This window comes from Lolium perenne, chromosome 3, assembly GCF_019359855.2.
Source record: "Lolium perenne isolate Kyuss_39 chromosome 3, Kyuss_2.0, whole genome shotgun sequence".
NCBI classification, from domain to species: Eukaryota; Viridiplantae; Streptophyta; class Magnoliopsida; order Poales; family Poaceae; genus Lolium; species Lolium perenne.
The window spans coordinates 215,297,223-215,317,399 of record NC_067246.2 but is presented as its reverse complement, the minus strand read 5'-3'; the positions used below and the strand labels follow the sequence as shown (position 1 = coordinate 215,317,399).

At 50.0% G+C, this 20,177-nt stretch overlaps 2 protein-coding genes and 1 pseudogene across 2 annotated transcripts; all 3 read right to left on the bottom strand.

The window, feature by feature from the left end:
- Positions 1 to 562: 562 nt before the first annotated feature.
- LOC127343326 (uncharacterized) lies at positions 563 to 4,346 on the bottom strand. Its single transcript, XM_051369440.2, has one exon. The coding sequence runs from the start codon at positions 4,255 to 4,257 to the stop codon at positions 1,516 to 1,518; it is 2,742 nt and encodes a 913-aa protein (XP_051225400.1). The 5' UTR covers positions 4,258 to 4,346; the 3' UTR covers positions 563 to 1,515.
- A 3,290-nt stretch (positions 4,347 to 7,636) lies between these two features.
- Positions 7,637 to 18,737, bottom strand: LOC127343328 (putative ubiquitin-conjugating enzyme E2 38). Its single transcript, XM_071828321.1, has 9 exons — positions 18,587 to 18,737; positions 18,374 to 18,494; positions 17,655 to 17,783; positions 17,048 to 17,572; positions 16,608 to 16,671; positions 16,193 to 16,332; positions 15,770 to 16,081; positions 13,668 to 14,647; positions 7,637 to 8,095 (listed from the first exon to the last, which is right to left on the bottom strand). The coding sequence occupies exons 1-8, from the start codon at positions 18,604 to 18,606 to the stop codon at positions 14,360 to 14,362; spliced, it is 1,599 nt and encodes a 532-aa protein (XP_071684422.1). The 5' UTR covers positions 18,607 to 18,737; the 3' UTR covers positions 7,637 to 8,095; positions 13,668 to 14,359.
- On the bottom strand, positions 10,675 to 13,671 carry LOC127343327 (uncharacterized; annotated as a pseudogene).
- Positions 18,738 to 20,177: the final 1,440 nt, after the last annotated feature.

Here is a 20,177-nt window from a genome sequence, read left to right as displayed (position 1 = left end):
CTAGATCTCGCTGCCACCCTGCCGCCCACACGGCTAGGGCCACGGTCCACCGCCCGCCGCGAAGAAGACGGCACCGCTGCCACCATCCGGAGCCGCCGCTCCGGCGTCCAGGGCCCCCGCCGAGACCACCACCAGCAGCCCCTCCAGCACCGAAGGCCGCCGCCACCGAGCCGCCAGATCCCGAGAGCCACCCGCCGCCACTGACGGAGGAGCGGCTGCCGGAGTCGCCGACCAAGGCAGAGACGCGTCGGGGGTGGAAAGCGTCGCCGGGCAGCAGCCTCAGCCCCGGCAAGCCCAGCCCGGCCACCTTCCTTCCATGTGGCTGTGCTAGGCGCCGGGGGCCGCAGCCGAGGGCCAAATCCCCGCCGCCCCCTTCACCGGCGCCGCGGCCTTCGGCCGGCAGCACCTCAGGGGGGCGACGAGGAGGGAGAGAGGGGGGAGGACGGACGGGGCGGCGGCGGCTAGGGTTTGCCCCTCTCGGTCGCCAGGAGGAGCGAGGCGAGAGGAGCCCTCCTACTTGCGCCGATGCAAACAATTTCTCTGCATTGGGAGCGCTCAAAGAACTGGCATTTCAAAAGGGCATCCAAATCCCAGACAGTATTAGGCAAGGCAGAGTTGATTCTTCTTTCAGGTTGCAGCTGGTAATAAAGAGTTGACCATTTAAGGTCCAACGCCATGAAATATTGTCTTTTTTTCCGGCATTAAGCTGTACTGCCTGCAACTTTTCCCAGAGCTCAATGAATTGAAGAATCGCCAGCTAAGAGAGGCTGCTCTTTAAGTGCCTTATCCATCGTTGTTTTTTTCGAGAATAACTTATCCATCGTTGTTCGTTGAGAGCATCTTTTATAGATAGGTTCCTCTTCATGCAATGTTTGAACAAATCCGGCAGCTGTTCTTTAAGAGATCGATCAAACAGCCAACAGTCGTGCCAGAAGCTGGTGAGCCCCATCCCCAATCTGGAAGACCGCCAACGCGTCAAAAACTTGACGCACCACAGCCATCGAACACGCAACGCCACACTGTGACTGTCAAGATTGGTAATGCCTAGTCCAGCAAAACGCCTTGGTGAGCAAACTGTGATCCAATTGACTGGACACTTGCCTCCTGTGGCGTCATCTTTTGCAAAAGAAATGCCCTGATGATCTTTTGAAGCTTCCGAAGGAACCATTGAGGTACAAGGAGAGCAATCAGCTGAAACACAGGCATCGCCGCCAAGACAGTTTTGACCAGTGTCAGTCTGCCCCCCCAATGACATCGACATTTTCCAACATTAGTTGTAATAATCGAGGTTGATTTACTGTGAATCCGGACAATTGTTTAGCACCTCGACTGGCCGCTCTTGCTTAAAAGAATAGGTTCAGTGTGAACAGCAAACCGGCGATGAGAAGATCCACACAGCAGGTGACAGGTGACACCAGCTTTATTCCCGATAAAATGTTGAAGGATCATATGAACAAGACCTTTAACAATATATTGCAGTACATTTTCTCTGAAGAAGTACTGCCCTTCTTTGAGCTAGAGGTTAGAGACCAACTCGTATCCACCTGATCTCTGTGAAGGTAGGGAGGTGGCGCCTCGAGGCCGCTGCTGCAAGAACAACAGCACAGCTAACAACGCTGCTCCGCAGGGTATAACAATGTCCCACGCGACACCGAAGAGGTCATTACGAGGGCTCGCGTATATGTTGGAGGGGTTTATGCTCGGCTCGTAGATCTGGCCCCTGACTACATCATACACATGAGGAATCGCGCGGTTCATAGTGCACCCTATGTAAAACCACGGCGAGATTGCTCTAACTCCGGAGCCTGCTAAGGACGCGTTCAGAATTACCTGAGGGAGCAGGAAGCCGTCTAGTATCAGACCCGCGTATGACACGAGGTCTTCCCAAATCGTGGCTGGCTCTCCGCCGATGCGAACGACTAGTGCGTCCTCCCTTGCTGCACGAACATTTATCACATGGACGATCCCGGCCACGACTGCTCCGAGCATGTACAACGGCAGGCATATCTGCAGCACAATCCTCTCCGACACGACGGTTGACGACATCGTCTGGTCAACTGATTCTCGGCGAGCAGACCACGCCAGCTGAAGGAGGCGCAGCTGCAGCACAAAGGAAATCAGAATAGGTGCCCTCATCATCATCTCCTTCATCTCGAGTGATCCGCTCATCGAGTACGCAAAGTACCGGCTCCTCCTGCTCAGGAAGAGGGCGTCAAAGTTGAACACAAGAGGTGTTAGGTACCCCAACGTTAGGATACCGAGCATGGTTATCGACGTTGCCCTGGCTGCCTTAGGGTTCTTCTTGGTGTGGAGGATCTGCAAGACGGTGAAGACGCACGACAACGTGGTGGAGGCCACCAACATGATGCTCTCCAAGTCCATCCTTGATATTGCCTCTGACACTTGGTTAGAGTACATCTTGTACAAATGGATGTCAATCTTCTTGAAGAACAGACAGTCGCTCTCCTCTCTGAGGCTGCTTATTACTCCCCTGCCGTGTCCCTGCGCTCTAGCCTCAAGGGAGGCAAACTGCGCCGTTACAAGTATCCGACAGTCGGTCGAACCGTTGTGCTCTAGACAGCCGATCATGGACAGGAGGCCCCGGATCGGATCATAAACACCCTCTGCTGAGATTCGTCGTTCCTGAAGGGTGACTGAGTAAGACCCATTCGTAGGACGCACCCAACCGTCAGGTGGAGCATGATGGTGTATGTCGTAGCTCACATTCAGCAGATCGTGCTTCAAGTCAAACACGGCATGCCGTGAGAAAGAATCGTCGGCGGCCAGCCTTTCCCCGTACACCATCACAGAACCGATTGTTACTGGGTAGGCTTGTCCACTCCCCATCTCCCCTTGGTAACCAAATTCGAAGTCACGGTAAGTATAGTTAGTCGGGAATGAGTCTGACCCTTTGATCTTCCCCTTGTTGATTTTAAGGTAATGCTTCCTCGCCTCCTCAATCATCGTGTCGTTGTAGCTGTACTTCACATCAGTGAAGTTGTTGCTGTGGTTGTCGGTGACGTCGATGCTCGACACGGATATGGCCCCGGAGCTCAGTGCAGCCTCGTCGTTGTTGCCCTTGGTTCCTTGTGTTGAGGTCGAAAGCATCCCGGCCACGGCGCTCCGGTCCCGCAACGTCCACATAGCCGGGAACCAGAAGCTCATCCTGATCCCGCACTCGTGCTCTCGCACCGCCAGAGCAAACGGCGCCGAGCGCACCACCCGGCACGCCCTTAGGCAGAGAACGCCCCGATCAGAGTCCCACTGCCCATCAGCCACGGCAGCCTCCTCGTCTACCAAGAAGTGGAGTTGACGTTGGTACCTTCGCCTCCGGGTTGACCCGGTATCGTTGGAGAACACCATGTACGCACGCACGGCGCCATCTGTTGTGCACTGCATCTGGTTGATGTGCATCCTCGGCTTGCGCAGCCACCGCAGAAGCGGGTCGCCCCCGTGCTCCAGCCTGTAGGAGGTCATGAGATGTTCTTTCAGGTGGGCGCACACGGAGTTGTTGCCAACCGCCTGGAGCGAGCCCCTTGGAGCATGTGTTGGTGGTCTGCAGGCCGCGTGCTCGGGGCCATACTTGTAGTCGTCGCCCTCGACGTACGCAAGGAGTTGGATGGCCTCGAAGTCGGCGGAGCCCTCTAGACTGCCGGTCAGGAAGGGGTCAACGAGACTAGGAGTACTAGGGACGCGGAGGCGGAGGGCAACGCCCGGGTAGCGCTTGAGAGAACCGTCTGCGGCAAGCTCGGTGCCCGTCCCGACCATGCAGAGCTCGTGTGAGACAGAGGAGTAGAAACCGTCGAGGAAGAAGGAGATGGACTCCGTGACTGTGTAATTATAGCGTTCTCCACTGATCCGGAAGGTGCTGCTGCGCCTGCGCGGGCCGGTGAGAGTGAGGGTTGCAGTGAGATGGACGAGAGTTTGGTTGTTGGTGCGGGAGGCGCCATGGGGGAGAAGGGAAAATGAACGGTAGCTGTTGCCGAGGTCATCGTCGGGCGAGAAGAGACTGTCTGCACCGCCTCCAGAAAAGTAACCGATGGATATCTGGAAGGAGCGGGTGAGTGAAAGGGAGTCGTCGTCCTCAGTGTGGCTGTCGGAAGCGGGTTTCAGGGAGGTGCAGACGGAGGAGTAGGATGAGGTGGTGAGAGCGGCGGAGAGGGTGGTGGTGGACACGAGGAGAAGGAAACAGAGGTGGTAACCATGAAGGTTGGGATTCTTCGGTGATGGTGGCGACATTTTTGGCTGGTTGAGCATGTTAGCTTCGTGGGAGCTCTGGAAGGAGGAAGACGAAGGATGCGCCTGTGTGATTGCGTCTGTGATGTGTTTAGGGCATCTCCAACCGGGCGACCCAAACGGACGCGCTGGGCCGTCCGTTTTGGGCCGTTTGCGTACCCGAGCGGACGCGCGGACGGAGCCCCGCGTCCGCGCGTCCGTTTGGGTCGCACGCTGCGCCCAACACAGCGGCCACCCATTTGGCCATTTGGCCTATTTCTTTGGAAAATAGGTCCTCTGGCCACAGATCCTTATAAACAATGTCTAACAAATATAGAATAATATCTCGTAAACATAGAAGAATATATAATAAACATAAAATATTATCAAATAGCATAAAATATTATCAAATGTACCATGATAAATCAAATAAAATGGGCCATAGTTTGAGAAAAATATAAAAATTACAATTGAGATTGTCTAACTCAAATTGGGCGCTCGAGGATCTCCTTCTGTCTCTTCTCGAACCAATCTCTCTTTGCCTCGCTCATGTTGGTCAAGTCGGCGTTCATGATGAGGTTGTCCTCGGCTTGGCGTTTGAGCTCAACTTCCTTCGCCTTCAGCTCCACCTCTTTGGCCCTTGCCATTGCTATGAGCTCAAGTTCTCTCTCTTTGAGCTCAAGTTCTTTAGCTTTGGTCTTGGCCTTGACCTCTTCAATCTCAAGCTTCTTCTGCTGGACATCAAAGAATTTCTTCCTGTCCTCTTCTTTCTCCCGGCGCCTCCTCTCATCCCTCTTGTCCGTGGACACCTCTCTGTCCGCATGCATCTCCTTCAAAGTGCCGTACAATAGCATGGACGAAGCATCACGCTTCATGTCGGCTTTCGTTGACTTGTGGCCGCGTGGACGACTTGCACGAGAAGCGGAGCTACCGCAAGGCTGCCCACCATCAAGGTCAATGACAGTGGCATCTTTGGCGGGATTGTTGCCAGTCAAGGTCGCCATGTACCCCTCGTACCCCTCCTGAAACTTGGGGGTGCCGTGGAGTTCCTTCCAACAATGAGGGAAGGCAAAGGTCTTCTCTCCATTGTTGACTTTGTAGAATTCCAAAGCTCGCCACACCTAGAGCAAAGTGAGACAACAACGATAAGCAGATGTGCAAACATCGGATGAATAAGTTGAGGTTAAGAATCATACCAAGTCCTTCACACCCATGCCACTAACGGGGACCCGCTTCGCGTGATCATACGCCGCCTGGAACTTGTTGCATTCCGTTTGAATTGCTCCCCACCTCTTTTGGAGCGATATTTCGCTGCGGTCGCTCTCAAATGTCTCCTGTCCATATTTGCGATGTTCATGGAAGTATTCATAGATCCGGCGCCAGAAAATGCGGTCCCCTTCTGCTCGGCACCCATCAACGCATCTTGCCCGATGGTCAACCATCCATCGACGAGCACCTTGTCCTCCTTCTCCGTGTAGTTGCCGGTTCGTTTGCTTACCCGGCGGGCTCGAGCTTGTGCAGCTGCGGCTTGTGTGAGGGCCTCACCGAACAACGGCTCCTCCGCGATGTTTATGCTGCCGGGACCGGCGCTTGTGCCCTCCTCGTGTGTCAATGGGAGGTGGCTGGGGAACCTGCTATGTCGAAGGATATGGCAGTGGTCGTCGGCATTGTCTCGCGCGAAAGACGGAGGGGCTCGCACGGTGGACGGTGATCGCAGCGCGCGGCCGACATATCGTCGAACAAAGTTGCGTGCACCGGCCATCGCAAGCTTCTGTGTTCTTGGGGCCTTTGGAGTTCGCCGGCGCACGGTTCAGGTCAATGGACGAAGGTGACGGCCCCGTCATGGACTCGCCCACCTCCGGTGACCCATCCCGTGACTGGTACGCCTGCCGCCCTGAATGCGCCCCCATTTCGTCCCAAACGGGGCAGTCGGTGGGGCAGTTGAACTTGGAGGAAAGGGCCGGGTCACGGACGAGGACGAGCTCCCCCCCGAGGCCGCGCCGGTGCCGGGGATGATCATGTGCTGGCCGAGCGCTGCGTGGCCGTAAAAGAGCATGGCCTGCGCCTGCTGCTCTTGAAGGAGAGTGGTCTTCGCGAGCGTTTGGAGTTCGAGGAGCTGCTCCGCTGCCCGCACCCGCTCCTCCTCGGCGGCGGCGTTCTTCTTCCGCAGATCACACGCCCTGCGCCGCACCCCCCGCTTCTTGCTCTCCATCGCCCTCTGCTCCGCGGTGAGGTCGGGCTTCGCCTTCTTCGTCGGCGGCCCGGGCTCCACGACCACCGGAGCGTCCAGTTCAGGAGCCGCCTCGACGGCAGGAGCGGCAACGGCCGCGGGCAGTGCGTCCTCTCGGATGGTGGCGGTGGTGGCGGTGGCGGCGGCAGTCGCTTCGTCGGCCATCTCTAGGTTTTGGGAGTACAGTGGAGTGTTTCTGTTTTGGGAGGCAGACAGGCGGGCCAGGGGAGGACGCGAGCGACCAGCCTTTCGCGTCCACGGCCACGCAAACTCGTCCAAGATTTGGGCCGGATTTGGGTCGTCCCGGACGCCGCGGCCGTCCGTTTTAGGGATGGGTCCGCGCGCTGGGCCGCGTTTTTGTCCGTTTAGACCCATCCGGACGCGCGGGCGCGGGATGGGTCACCCGATTGGAGATGCCCTTATAGCGGATCTCTGTTTAGTGTGTTCAGTAGCTGAGTGGACTGGATGCTAGCTGCAAGCTGCTGCTGCAAGGTGGAATTGCTTTGATTTATCTGAGACCACTGATTTGCTGTCCGATCTAGACTGAAGGAAACGATCGTGGCCTGTAGGTTCCCATACATTTCTATTCCCATTTTCCTATTTTCAAATTTTCTAAAACTTATATTGCGCAACTTGCATGTATGTCACCTTTTTTCGGAGGAAAATGGAACAAAATATTAATATCTTGTGGCCACTAGTGTCTGGCAGGGAAGATAAAAGCAGTCAGCAAACAGATAGTATAATGGGCAATGGGTCCGACAGACTTATCTTGTCATGGTATTTCAAAGTAAACGTCAACGGTCAAACCTTTCGATCCTTATCATTGCCTGAACTCCCCGGACTCTTGCGGCCCTGCGGATATGCCCACCATGTGCAAATTAATTAGCGGACCAACCAACAACGTGTCCCAGCGAACAGATTACTCCAGTTCAGAAATACCTGATTGGGTAATCCCTTAAAAGCTTTGTCAGAAGCTTCCTCTGAAAATGACGCCCGCGCTCCTAGGACCAAAGAATCACCAGCTCCGGCGGTTCCATGACGTCAGGTCCTGAAATAGACACAACACCTGAACAAGTATGCCATGCTACAGACGCGCCTTTTGCAGTTATGCTCATCTCCAGAGTTGAGGTTGAATTACTGTGAATCCCGGTGATCAGTTGCTCTTGGATGAATAGGTGCCACATCTTCAGATAGTTGCAAAAAGGGTATTCATGTGAACTACTACAATTAGTTTTACACGGTTGCGAACCTTGTGCTCACCTATCATCATATTCCCGAGGATAGAACCAATTAACTATATGGTTATATTCCACCAAAACAAAACTTTGTCAATCTCCTACTTGGGATCGCCTACTATGCTTATTATACCCTCAGTGTGGTGTCTGCTGCAGCTACTGAGTTCACAGTCTCGGCTTGGAACTCATGACAATCCACTGCTAAATTGGTGAATTCGGTCACGAGGCCCTTAAATAACATCTCCACTGAGCACTTGAAGTTTTGCGAGCAGCTTTTGTCACCCTCATCGACGTCTTGCACTCCATCTCCAACAAGGCATCCAACCTGGGCACCGCCCATGTAAGCTTTGCATCATACGAGGATGTCGCACCCGTACTTTCGGAAATGGCCACCATTATTGAAGTGCTCAAAATGCTGCAAGATGTTGCAACCAGGTCAAACTTGCATATAACATCAAGTCTCTGAATGAAACAAATAGATCATTCACAGCACAACACCGAACACATTCCGCACAAACGAAGTTCTCCGACATCATATGTACATTTCCAGCCATGTTGTGTACCTACGAATGCGGTGGTAGCCATTGGATCCCGGATTACTTTTTCATCAATTACACTTTCTTTTTCATCCATTACACTCTTTTTCATCTATTACAAAAAATTTCGTTTATCTCTTAATGGGACCAACATTTTTGGGCATTCCATCTATTTTTTGTTATACGCTACATATCTAGCCAAGCGATCATGGGGCTGGCTGTAAGTGTTATTTTGCTTCAAAAGGTAAATTATACTGCCTCCTAGAGCTGCAGGTGGTTAGATTCAACCCCTGTTGGCTATTCCTTTCATAAGACATCCACAAATCCTTCTAGTCTCCCCTAGTGGTAATGTGAGAAAACACATTAATACATGTGGTAACAATACTGGTCCACAAAGATGGTGCAAGGATCTGGCTCCCAGGCGATGAGATTAAACCACAAAAAATTGCACATATTATCTGAACTACTTTTTAAACAACCCAACTTCTTGTAGTGCACCGTGGGATGCAGGGCGTGCGGCTCACAACATTTAAAAAAAAAACCTGAGAAGTTGATGCCCAGTGCAAAAGAACTGATGATGTGTGCCGACACGGCCCAAAAGCATTTGCTGATACAAATCATTACGGCTAACACGTTTGACTGCTCGAACGGTAGTGTGTCATATGTCAGCCAAATGGAGTGGGCGTAGCCATCAGCAGGGACAGCAAGATATTTCCAGTATCCAGAAAACTTGCAAGGGAAAATATGATAAGGAAGTAGACATCTTAATACGTTTGGTGGGTTGCCAAGCGAATACAACATAGTTCTGCAGGATAGCAGAAAAGTCTCTTCATTATATAAAAGGGATTGCTTCTCCCCGCCGGGTGTGTTAGCATACTCCGCATGACCAGGTTCGTTGAAATAAGGCTTAGCATTCAACACTAAGGCCTGAATGTAGACCAGGATCTGCAACATAGTTGAACTCGATGGGTTTCACTTCCACATCTCACACGCACCACCGGGCCATGTTGGGATTCTTCGGTGATCCAGTTCACACGCACTACTGGAAGGAGGAAGATGAAAGGATGCGCATGTGATGTGTTTATAGTAGTAGCTGAGTGGAGTGAAATCAGTGAATGCCACCTGCTGCAAGGTGGTATTGCTTGACTTGTCTTCGACCATTGGTCCGATCTCTACCTGACACCACTTCTTTGTACTAAATAAATAGCGAGAAAGAAGGATAAGAAAAGTTGCTACGTTTTCCAGCAACGCATAACCATGGGTCTCTTTCTCTCTGAAAGTTTCAGGTTTTGTTTCTCCTAGCCAACACCATCACTGATGGTAGAGATCCTCTGTGATTATATATTGCAAATGGAGTTATGTGCAAGAAATGATTTTGGGAGAAGTATTTGGCTTGATATTTAGCACTAACTAAGGTGGCATATTTCGGAAAGTAAATTTGATATATTGCGTGCTTTTAGCTAGCGACGACCAGAAAAAAAAAAGCATCTTAAACTGCTGCTTTGTAAGTTCTTCACAAAAAGCATACGAACAAAAAAGATTCTTTCATATGTATAAAATATTTTGCTCAAAGTCTAAGTGTGGCACGATACGAGTATTACTTGTCTAGTGAAGTTGGCACATAAAATTTATTTGCCAAAAGAAAAACCAAATCAGATGAACTCCACCCTGGTTCCGCCTACGGCCATGCGTGCACGTTCTGCCTACCTCTGCTCGTCTTGTGGCTCCTTCTCGACAACCAATTCTGGCCACATCTTCATGGAGCGCTCATGTATCTTTTTTCGTGTAGAGCACGCGGCCCGCGGAACCTGCGACCATGCAATTTTGTTTTGAATTTCTTTTTGAGATGTCGTATCTTCTGGTAGATGGTATCCTTATCAAGTTTGCCGGTGCGCAGGAGCGGGGAGCCATCCCCCTCTAACACCGTAAGGACTTCCAACACCGAGGGCATTGTTCCTGAGTTGTTCTCACGCAGCTTCATGATGGTATCCACCAGTTTGAGTTTGTCCTGGTTGCACCATGTGTTGTACTTCTTGGACCTCTTGGACCTCTTGGTGGAGGTGTAATCGGGTGAGTCGCCGGAGATGGTGTCGTCGGGTGAAACTTGATAAGGATACCATCTACCAGAAGATATGGCATCTCACCCGACAACATCATCTCTGGCGACTCACCCGACGACACCTCCACCAAGAGGTCCAAGAGGTCCAAGAAGTACAACACATGGTGCAACCAGGACAAACTCAAACTGGTGGATACCATCAACTCAGGAACAATGCCCTCGGCGTTGGAAGTCCTTACGGTGTTAGAGGGGGATGGCTCCCCGCTCCTGCGCACCGGCAAACTTGATAAGGATACCATCTACCAGAAGATACGGCATCTCAAAAAGAAGTTCAAAACAAAATTGCATGGTCGCAGGTTCCGCGGGCCGCGTGCTCTACACGAAAAAAAGATACATGAGCGCTCCATGAAGATGTGGCCAGAATTGGTTGTCGAGAAGGAGCCACAAGACGAGCAGAGGCAGGCAGAACGTGCACGCACGGCCGTAGGCGGAACCAGGGTGGAGTTCATCTGATTTGGTTTTTCTTTTGGCAAATAAATTTTATGTGCCAACTTCATTAGACACGACACCGAAGAGGTCGCCACGAGGGCTGGCATATAGGTCAGAGGGGTTTATGCTCGGCTCGAAGATTTGACCCCTGAGGCCCTGACTACATCATACACATGAGGCATCGTGCGGTTCATGGTGCACCCTATGTAAAACCATAGCGAGATTGCTCTAACTCCGGAGCCTCCTAAGGACGCGTTCAGAATTACCTGAGGGAGCAGGAAGCCGTCCAGCCCCGCGTATGACACGAGGTCCCTCCCAAATCGTGGCTGCCTCTCTGCCGATGCGAACGACTATTGGATCTTCGGTTGAGGCACGGACGTTCATCACATGGACGATTGCGGCCAAAACTGCTCAAACCATGTACAGCGGCAGGCATATCTGCAGCACAATCCTCTCCGACGCAGCGGGTGAAGGTGTCGTCTCGTCGGCTGATTTCCGACGACCGGACCACGCAAGCTGAACAAGGCGCAGCTGCAGCACAAAGGCGATCAGAAGAGGCGCCCTCATCATCACCTCCTTTATCTCGAGCGACCCGCCCATCGAGTATGCAAAGTACCGGCTCCTCCTGCTCTTGAACATGGCCTCAAAGTTGAGCACGAGAGGGGTGAGGAACCCCAATGCGGGGATGACGAGCATTGTAATCGAAGTTCCCCGGGCTGCCTCGGGGTTCTTCTTGGTGTGGAGGATCTGCAAGACAGTGAAGACACAAGACAGCGTGGTGGAGGCCACCAGCATGATGCTCTCCAGATCCATCCTTGATATTGCCTCCGACAGTTCGTTGGAGTACATCCCATACAAATAGATGTCGGTCTTCTCGAAGAAAAGACGATCGGTCCTTTCTCTGAGGCTGCTGATTACTCCCCTGCCGTGCCCCTGCCCCCTTGCCTCAAGGGAGGCAAACTGCACGGTTACAAGTATCCGACAGTCAGTCGAACCATTGTGCAGCCAACCATAGACAGGAGGCCCCTCTTCGGATCATAAACACCCTCTGCCGAGATTCATCGTTCCTGAAGGGTAACTGAGTAAGACCCATTCGTAGGACACACCCAATCATCAGGTGGAGCAAGCTGGTGTATGTCGTAGCTCACATTCAGAAGATTGTGCTTCGAGTCAACCATCGGATGCTAGGAGAAAGAATCATCGGCAGCCAGCCTTTCCCCATGCACCATCACAGAACCGATTGTGACTGGGTAGGCATCTCCCCTCCCCACCTCATGCTCGTGGTAACGAAACTCAAAGTCACGGTAAGTATAGTTAGTCGGGAACGAGTCTGGCCCCTTGATTTTCTCCTTGTTGATTTTCAGGTAATGCTTCCTTGCCTCCTCAAGCATCGTGTCGTTGTAGTTGTACTTCACATCGGTGAAATTGATTTTGTGGTTGTCGGTGACATCGATGCTCGATGCAGATATTGCGCCGGAGGACAGTGCAGCGTCGTCGTTGTTGCCCGTGGTTTCTTGTGTCGATATCCAAAGCATCCCGGCCACGGCGCTCCGGTCCCGCAATGTCCACACTGTCGGGAACCAGAAGCTCATCCTGATCCCGCACTCGTGCTCTCGCACCGCCAAAGCAGACGGCGCTAAGCGCACCACCCGGCATGCCCTGAGGCAGAGAACGCCCCGATCGGAGTCCCACTGCCCATCGGCCACGGCAGCCTCCTCGTCTACGAAGAAGCGGCGTTGACGGTGGTACCTTCCCCTCCTGGTCGACTCGGTATCGTTGGAGAACACCATGTACGCACGCATGGCGCCATCAGCGGTGCACTGCATCTGGTTGATGTGCATCCTAGGCTCGCGCAGCCGCTGCAGAAGCGGGGTGCCCCCGTGCTCCAGCCTGTACGAGGTCGTGAGCTGTTCTTTTAGGTGGGCGCACGCAGAGTTGTTGCCGAGCACCTGGAGCGAGCCCCTTGCTGCCTGTGCCGGTGGGCTGCAGGTTGCAGGCTTGGAGTTGTACTTGTAGTTGTAGTCGTCGCCCTCAGCGTACGCGAGGAGGTGGTGTGTCCCAAAGTCGGCAAAGCCCTCGAGACTGCCGACCAGGAAGGGGTCGACGAGGCTGGGAGGACTAGGGACGCGGAGGCGAAGGGCGACTTCTGGGTAGCGCTTGAGAGAGCCGTCGGCGGCTACCTCGGTGCCCGTCCCGGCCATGCAGAGCTCGTATGAGACGGAGGAGTAGTAACCGTCGAGGAAGAACGAGATGGACTCCGTGACTGTGTAACTATAGCGGCGTCCACCGTTCCTGTAGCTGCTATTGCGCGGGCCGGTGAGAGTGAGGGTGGCGGTGAGATGGACAATAGTTTGGTTGTTGGTGCAGGAGGCGCCATGGGGGACAAGGGAAAACGAACGGTAGCTGTTGTAGAGGTCATCGTCAGGGGAGAAGAGACTGTCCGCTCAGGGAGTCGTCGACCTCGGTGTGGCTGTCGGAAGCGGGTTTCAGGGAGGGGCAGACGGTGGAGTAGGATGAGGTGGTGAGAGAGGCGGAGAGGGTGGTGGTGGACACAAGGAGAAGGAAACAGAGGTGGTAAGCGTAGAGGTTGGGATTCTTCGGTGGTGGTGGCGCCATTTTTGGCTGGTTGAGCTGGTTAGCTGGGAGTGGAAGGAGGAAGATCAAGGATGCGCCTGTAATATGTTTATAGTGAAGTTAGTAGCTGAGTGGACTAGATGCTAGCTGCTGCTGCAAGGTGGAATTGCTTGACTTGTTAGAGACCACTGGTTTGCACTTTGCAGTCCGATCTAGACTGAAGGAACAATCGTTTCTATACACATTTTTCGAAATTTTCTAACTTCAGTATTGCAACTTGCATGTATGTCCTTTTCCCGGTGGAAAATGGAAGAAAATACTATCAGTACGTTATCTTGTGACCACCAGTGTCCAGCAGGGAAGATAAAAGCAGTCAGCAAACAGATAATGTGATGGCCAATGGGTCCAAGAGACTTATCTTGCCATGGTATTCAAAGTAAACGTCAACGGGTCAACCCTTTGGATAGTTGTCCTTGACTGAACTCAAGCGGACTCTTGGAACCCTGCGCCCCTGCCCACCATGTGCAAATTAATTAGCGGAGCAACCATCAGCTTGTCCCAGCGAACAGGTTTCTCCAGTTTAGAAATACTGACCGTGTAATCCAAGAAAAACTTTGTCAGAAGCTTCCTGCCCAGAATGCGGGTGTGACTACCAGTGTCTTCCGCGCTCCTACGATGACAGAATCACCAGCTCCAGCAGTTCTACGACTTCAGATCCTGAAAGAGACAGACAGAACACACATGCCGTGCTACAGACGAGCAACTCATCTCCGGAGTTACTCCGTATAATAAATCGAGGTTGACCAGCTAAACGGTGATCAATTGCTCTTGGATAAATAGCTGCAACTTCTGTTCAGATAGTTGCAAAAGAGGACTACACAGATCAGTTGCACACGAATGCGAGCCCTGTGCTCTCCTATCATATTTCCGAGGATGGAACCAATTAATACCTACTATATGGTTATATTCCACCAAAACAAAACTTTGTCAATCTCCTACTTGGGATCACCTACTATGCTTATTATAGCCTCAGTGTGGTGTCAGCTGCAGCTACTACAGAGGTCGCAGTCTGGGCTTGGAACTCATGACAATCCACAACTAAATTGGTGAATTCATCCACGAGGCCCTTAAATAACGTCTCCAGTGAGCACTTGAAGTTTTGCGAGCAGCTCTTGTCACCCTCATCGACGTCTTGCACTCCATCTCCAGCGAGGCATCCGACCTGGGCACCGCCCATGTAAGCTTTGCATCCTACGAGGATGTCGCGCCCATACTTTCGGAAATGGCCACCAATGAAGTGCTCAAAATGCTGCAAAACGTTGCAACCAGGTCAAATTTGCATGTAACATCAAGTCTTCGAAAGAAACAAATAGATCATCGAGAACCAAGCGCTGACTTGGTGGCTTGTGCTCACGGTGTTGAGCTCGCCCACCCGGGTTCGAGTCGCAGGTGCGACCGAATTAAAACGGGGTGCTATCTAGCGCGTATAATCCACCGCTGGAGAGGTTTCATCTTCTACCTAACAACAGACAGCCTAGGGAGGGATCCGTCCCCCTTTGGTCAACGTTTAACAAATAGATCATTCACAGCACAACAGGTTCACCCATAACATTCTGCACAAACGAAATTCTCCGACATCGTATGTACATTTGCAGCCATGGTGTGTCCCAATGAATGCGGTGGTAGCCATTGGATCGGATCCCATATTACTTTTTCATCCACGACACTGTTTTACGTTTATACCTCTTATTAATGGGGCCAACATTTCCAGGCATTCCATCTATTCTTTTGTTATATGCACAACTACATATCTAGCCAAGCGATCTTGGAGCTGGTTGTTAATGCTATTTTGCTTCAAAAGGTAACTTATACTGCCTCCTAGAACTGTATGTGGTTAGATTTAACCCCTGTTAGCTAGTTCTTTCAGAACGTGCCAAGAATTTTCAAGGTACATAGACATCCACTAAGTCTTATAGTCTCCCCTTGAGGTATGTGAAAAAAACACATTAATGCATATGGTAACAATAACACTGGTCCATATCTCCTAGGTGATAAGATTCAACCATAAAAATTGCACAGATTCTGCCAATAAAGCAAGTTAATAATCTGAGCTACTTTTTGAACAACCCAACTTCTTGTAGTGGAACGTGGGATGCAGGGCGTGGGGCTAACACCATTTGAACAAAACTGAAAAACTGGTACCCGGCACAAAAGAATTGATGATGTGTGGACTGCAGTCAAACTCAACCTAAAAATCGTGCACTGATATAAATCATCGGCTACCCATTTGTCTGCTGGAATGGTATGTGTGCTTACAGTGTGTCATATGTCAGCCAAATGGAGTGGGCTATCAACAGGGACGGCGATATATTTCCAATATCCAAAAAAACTAGCAAGGGAATATATGATATGGGAGTAGATAGCTTAGTACCTTTGGTGGGTTGCGAAGCGAATACAACATAGTTCTGCAGGATAGCAGAAACGTCTCTTCATTATACAAAAGGGATTGCTTCTCCCCGCCGGGTGTGTTAGCATACGCCGCATGACCAGGTTCGTTGAAATAAGGTTTAGCATTCAACACTAAGGCCTGAATGGAGACCAGGATCTGCAGCATAGTTGATGTCGATGGGTTCCACATCTCACACGCACTACCGGGCCAGGTGTTCAATAGGCTAAGGCACACTTTCCCACAGGCATAGAGATTTGGATTAAGCCGCAGACCTCCAGAGCGGTAATTCACTAGCTGAAAAGAATAGTCATACATAAATCTCACATTCTAACACACATGCTTAGCATAGAGAGGAAACTGAAGAATGGGCAATAATGTGTGTAGGTGACATGAAAAAGTACTCACTGGAGGCTTAGATGGATACTGGGAAGGGAAATAGATATCAAAAAAGAACAAGCCGTCATGGTAAGGAGTGCCTGCAGGCCCAACTATGACAGCTCTAAGCAGATCCATTCTGTCTTCATAAGCTCTTACAAATATTGTATCTGTTCAATTTGAAGAAAATTAGCAGTCAGTACATGAAACTACTGCAATTCCACTAAGTTGTATCCCACAAGGACATGTTTTCCTAGACTGAACTCGAAGTCATGTTAAACATGCATATGGAGTTGTAAACATGAATCACCAGTTCTGCTCACCTGCTAGCTGTGGATACACAAAGAGAGGAAAGGAAAGGCCAATGTTGCAGTGGAAAAAAATCAAAATTTTATTATATGTGAAACGTCTTCAGCAAAAAGACCATAAAGATATTGCCCCTTACCTGGTAAATCTTTCCCTATGACTTTCCATTCATGCTGAATTCTCTTCACCCATTCTTTCAATGGCTGTTAAAATGACAAATCAGAAATGAATTAAGAAGATAGAATGCAGATATATGCTATGTGCTGAAAGTATTGAATCAAGAAGATCGAATGCAGATATACGGCTGTTAAAACAATAGCTCAGGAATGGAAGTACTCCCTCTATGCCAAAATGTAGTGCATCTTAGTTTTTTCACAAGTCAAACAATATAAAGTTTGACCAAAGATGTAGAAAAATATATCAACATTATAGATGTTATTATTTTTCTACATACTTGGTCAAACTTTATGGTGTTTGACTTTTGAAAAAAACTAATATACACTACATTTTCGCATATAGAGAGTATTGAATTGAGAAAGTACAAAGCAGATACAGCATGCCCAAAGTACAAACCGCTACCTTCTTAACTGCCCTGAACTTCAAGTAAAAGTGATCACTGTGGTCACCAACAGTATCAAACTGCTTAAATGCCTTATAATGTTCATCAACTTCGCTCTCCACAATCTTAACTTGTTTCTGCTGCTGCGTCAAATCAGAAGGGGCAACATGTTCCCTCGGTAAATATGACCCCTCAATAGGTGGAAAGCCCATGTAATGATCCGCGTTCAAGTCAAAGCTGCCACCATATTCCATCGGTGGACTGTTGTACAGGTAATTACTTAACTCATCTTCATCATAAGCATAATCTTCCTCTTCAACTGCCCCCAAAACGCCATTAAGATACGCTGGAGGTACTGTACCTGTATGGTAAGTTCCTAGGCTTTTCCATGAGTAGGAAGGAAAATAACTTGGGCCAGGAATATCGGCAGGCAAGCCGTAAATTGGAAGTTTGGCACCTCCATGGTAAGTTCCCAGGCCATCCCACGGAAAACCTACTTTGGCAGGAATAGCACTTGGGAACGCAATGTCCTCGGGAAAACCACTCTGAAGAAAAGCATATATTAATCATTGGTTGATTATAGTAACCAGATGGTACCAAAAGTAAGCAAGTACTCAAAGGATTCACCTTTGCATTCTCTTGCCAATTCATAGGATGACCAACAGCTTGTTTATTCTTGTGATCTAATATCTTTGCTTCAAGGATTGTAACTACATCAGGATCATCATCAAGTTCAATTATCTCACAAGGAACAACCTGTTGATTAAACGTGTAACATAGTTTAAACAAAAAAGGTTGTGTAGTACATTAACAGCATGAACCACGGTGAAGAACAATGAAGTCTAACCTATGTACAGTTTTATGCAAAGAAAACATATGCGTGGATAGACTACAAGAAAAAATGCTAACTGAACTTCCAACATATAAAATACAATGACGCACTTATTTTAATTTTGCAACACGAGAAAAAAGATCATTTTCAGATAGAAATGACAGGTTATGCCCGACCATTCATATTAGGCCAAAATCCCACCAACCGAACGAACAATCACACCAAACTCATTCGCATAACCAGTACAGCACTCAATCAGACCGGCAGAAACATGGGGACTGGGACCAGCCACCTGAAGCTATAATCAGAACTCGTACAGATCGTGCAAACATCATTCTTCAGGTAATTCAAACGTGACCTAGATACACCAAATTCCATAGCAACCCTAGTTCTCGCCGAAACATGCCCGTGGGTTGGGATTTCCCTATCGAGCATCGAGCAGTCCGCAAAACGGTAACAGGGAGGAAATAGAAGAGAGTAGAGGAAGGAGCCGCCTTTCCGGGTTCGTCCTGACCTGGGCCCGCTTCCGCTTCTGGCGGACGGAGGTCCATCCAGAGGCCACCTCCGGCGACACCTCGACTACCTCGGGCTCGGGGTCGTGCAACGCCAGGCTTCCTCCCCCGAAGGAGAAACTCCTGCGGGAAAAAACAAAAATCCCAAACAGAGGCACATCAGAATTCCGCCAAACCTTAACAGGGGGGAGAACCGAGGAGGGCGGCGCACTCGCCTGGATGAGCCCTCCGCCATGGAAGGGGGACGCGGAAAATGCGGTCGCCGGCGGCGGCGGCGGCGGCGGGGCGCGTTTTTTTTGGGGTGCGCGCGTGGGTGCGTCCGGATTCCGGAGTGAGAAAGATTTTTGCGATGAAAAGCGTGAGGAATAGAAGGGAAGGGGAAATAAAGGGTCCAAATTTTTGGCGTTTCCTTCTTTCCGCTTTGGTCTCCTGTTGGATTCGGAAAAGGCGGGGCCCTCTCGTGGACAAGTGGGCCAGGCCTGACGCGAATCTGGCGTGTGGGGTACGGGGTTTCTAGTCGGTGTGGGGTCAACTGGACGTGTGGATGGGTGGGGTCCGAGCTGACCTAATAGGGTTGGATGGTTTGGTGACGTCTTCGGTGACATGGTATATCTTCATCTTGCTCTCACGTTTCCAATCTTGAATAAACGGTTGAGATATGTCGTGTTTCGTAGCGTGCAGATGCAGCCATTCCAAATAGGCACGTGGGATGCAGAAAATAGCCGCAGACGAGAGCACTAGATTTAGAGCATCTCCAAGCGCTCTATCCCGCGCTGTATTCAAAAAATTGACTGGTTTAACACGTGGGCGTAAAATGATGCTCCAACAGGTGCTGCAACCGGCGGTGTAAAATACAGTTTGGGGCAAAAGCGCTATGCCGTGCACTATATCTACCGCGCCGGAAAGAACGCGCTATATAAGTCGCGCGTAGAAACAACTACGGATTTTTACAGCTCCAAGGTTTAGAGCTTCTTTTGGAGGTGAATATGCCCTCACGCGCAAAATATGGATGGAGCGCGCTGTAAAGTGATTTTACAGCGCCAAAAGTTAAAGCGCCTGTTGGAGATGCTCTTAGTACGTAGGTGTAGGACCGATTTATAGCCAATACTCATCATGCAAGATCAATTTCATTAAGTCGACCGGATGAATTTTATTTTCCAGGCAAGAGCACTCATATGTGATTTAGGAATGGATACTACTAGTTCACAAGAGACCATTTAGGGGCAATAGCACTCTAGTGATCATATACGGTACTACTATATTGGCCCGAGATCGTTGGAGGATTGCAAATTCTAATTGCATCTACAACTAGAAGTCTAGAACGATATAGAAGTTGTCTAATTGTTTTAGATGAGAATAGCCCTTTTTATGAACTTAGTACAAGGTTTAGGGAACAAAGATTGTTGCAAGATAGCATTCACATCTTTGTGGACGAATTAGTTGCTATATGTATTCATGTTGTAGGTTATAACTAAAAGTTTAGAGTGATCCACATCTATTTCTGAAGATTCATCAAGATAATATCCCGCTATTTCAAACAAGTCTTGTTTGCAACTTTGGACCTCGGAATAAAGATGATCAATGCACCAACTCTTCAAACGCCATTGAAGATATGAACGGGTCCAAGTTGGTATATACATTTCAAGCTAGGTGAGCAGTGTTGTTGTGTTTTATGTCATCACACAACTATATTGGTCTAAGGCATGACTTTTTGTTTGTGTCATCACACAATTGTAATGACACGATTGTTGGTACTCATATGACTACTAGAAGCCTCAAGTCTGGAAATGTGCGTATGGGGGAGCT

Excerpts from the sequence above, each read along its gene's own strand:
- LOC127343326 (XM_051369440.2), bottom strand. The coding sequence starts at position 4,257 with ATGCTCAACCAGCCAAAAATGTCGCCACCATCACCGAAGAATCCCAAC.
- LOC127343328 (XM_071828321.1), bottom strand. The coding sequence starts at position 18,606 with ATGGCGGAGGGCTCATCCAG. Across the intron at positions 17,784-18,373 it reads AGAAGCGGAAGCGGGCCCAG|GTTGTTCCTTGTGAGATAAT; the intron begins GTCAGGACGAAC and ends TTTAATCAACAG. Across the intron at positions 16,333-16,607 it reads CATAGGGAAAGATTTACCAG|ATACAATATTTGTAAGAGCT; the intron begins GTAAGGGGCAAT and ends CAAATTGAACAG.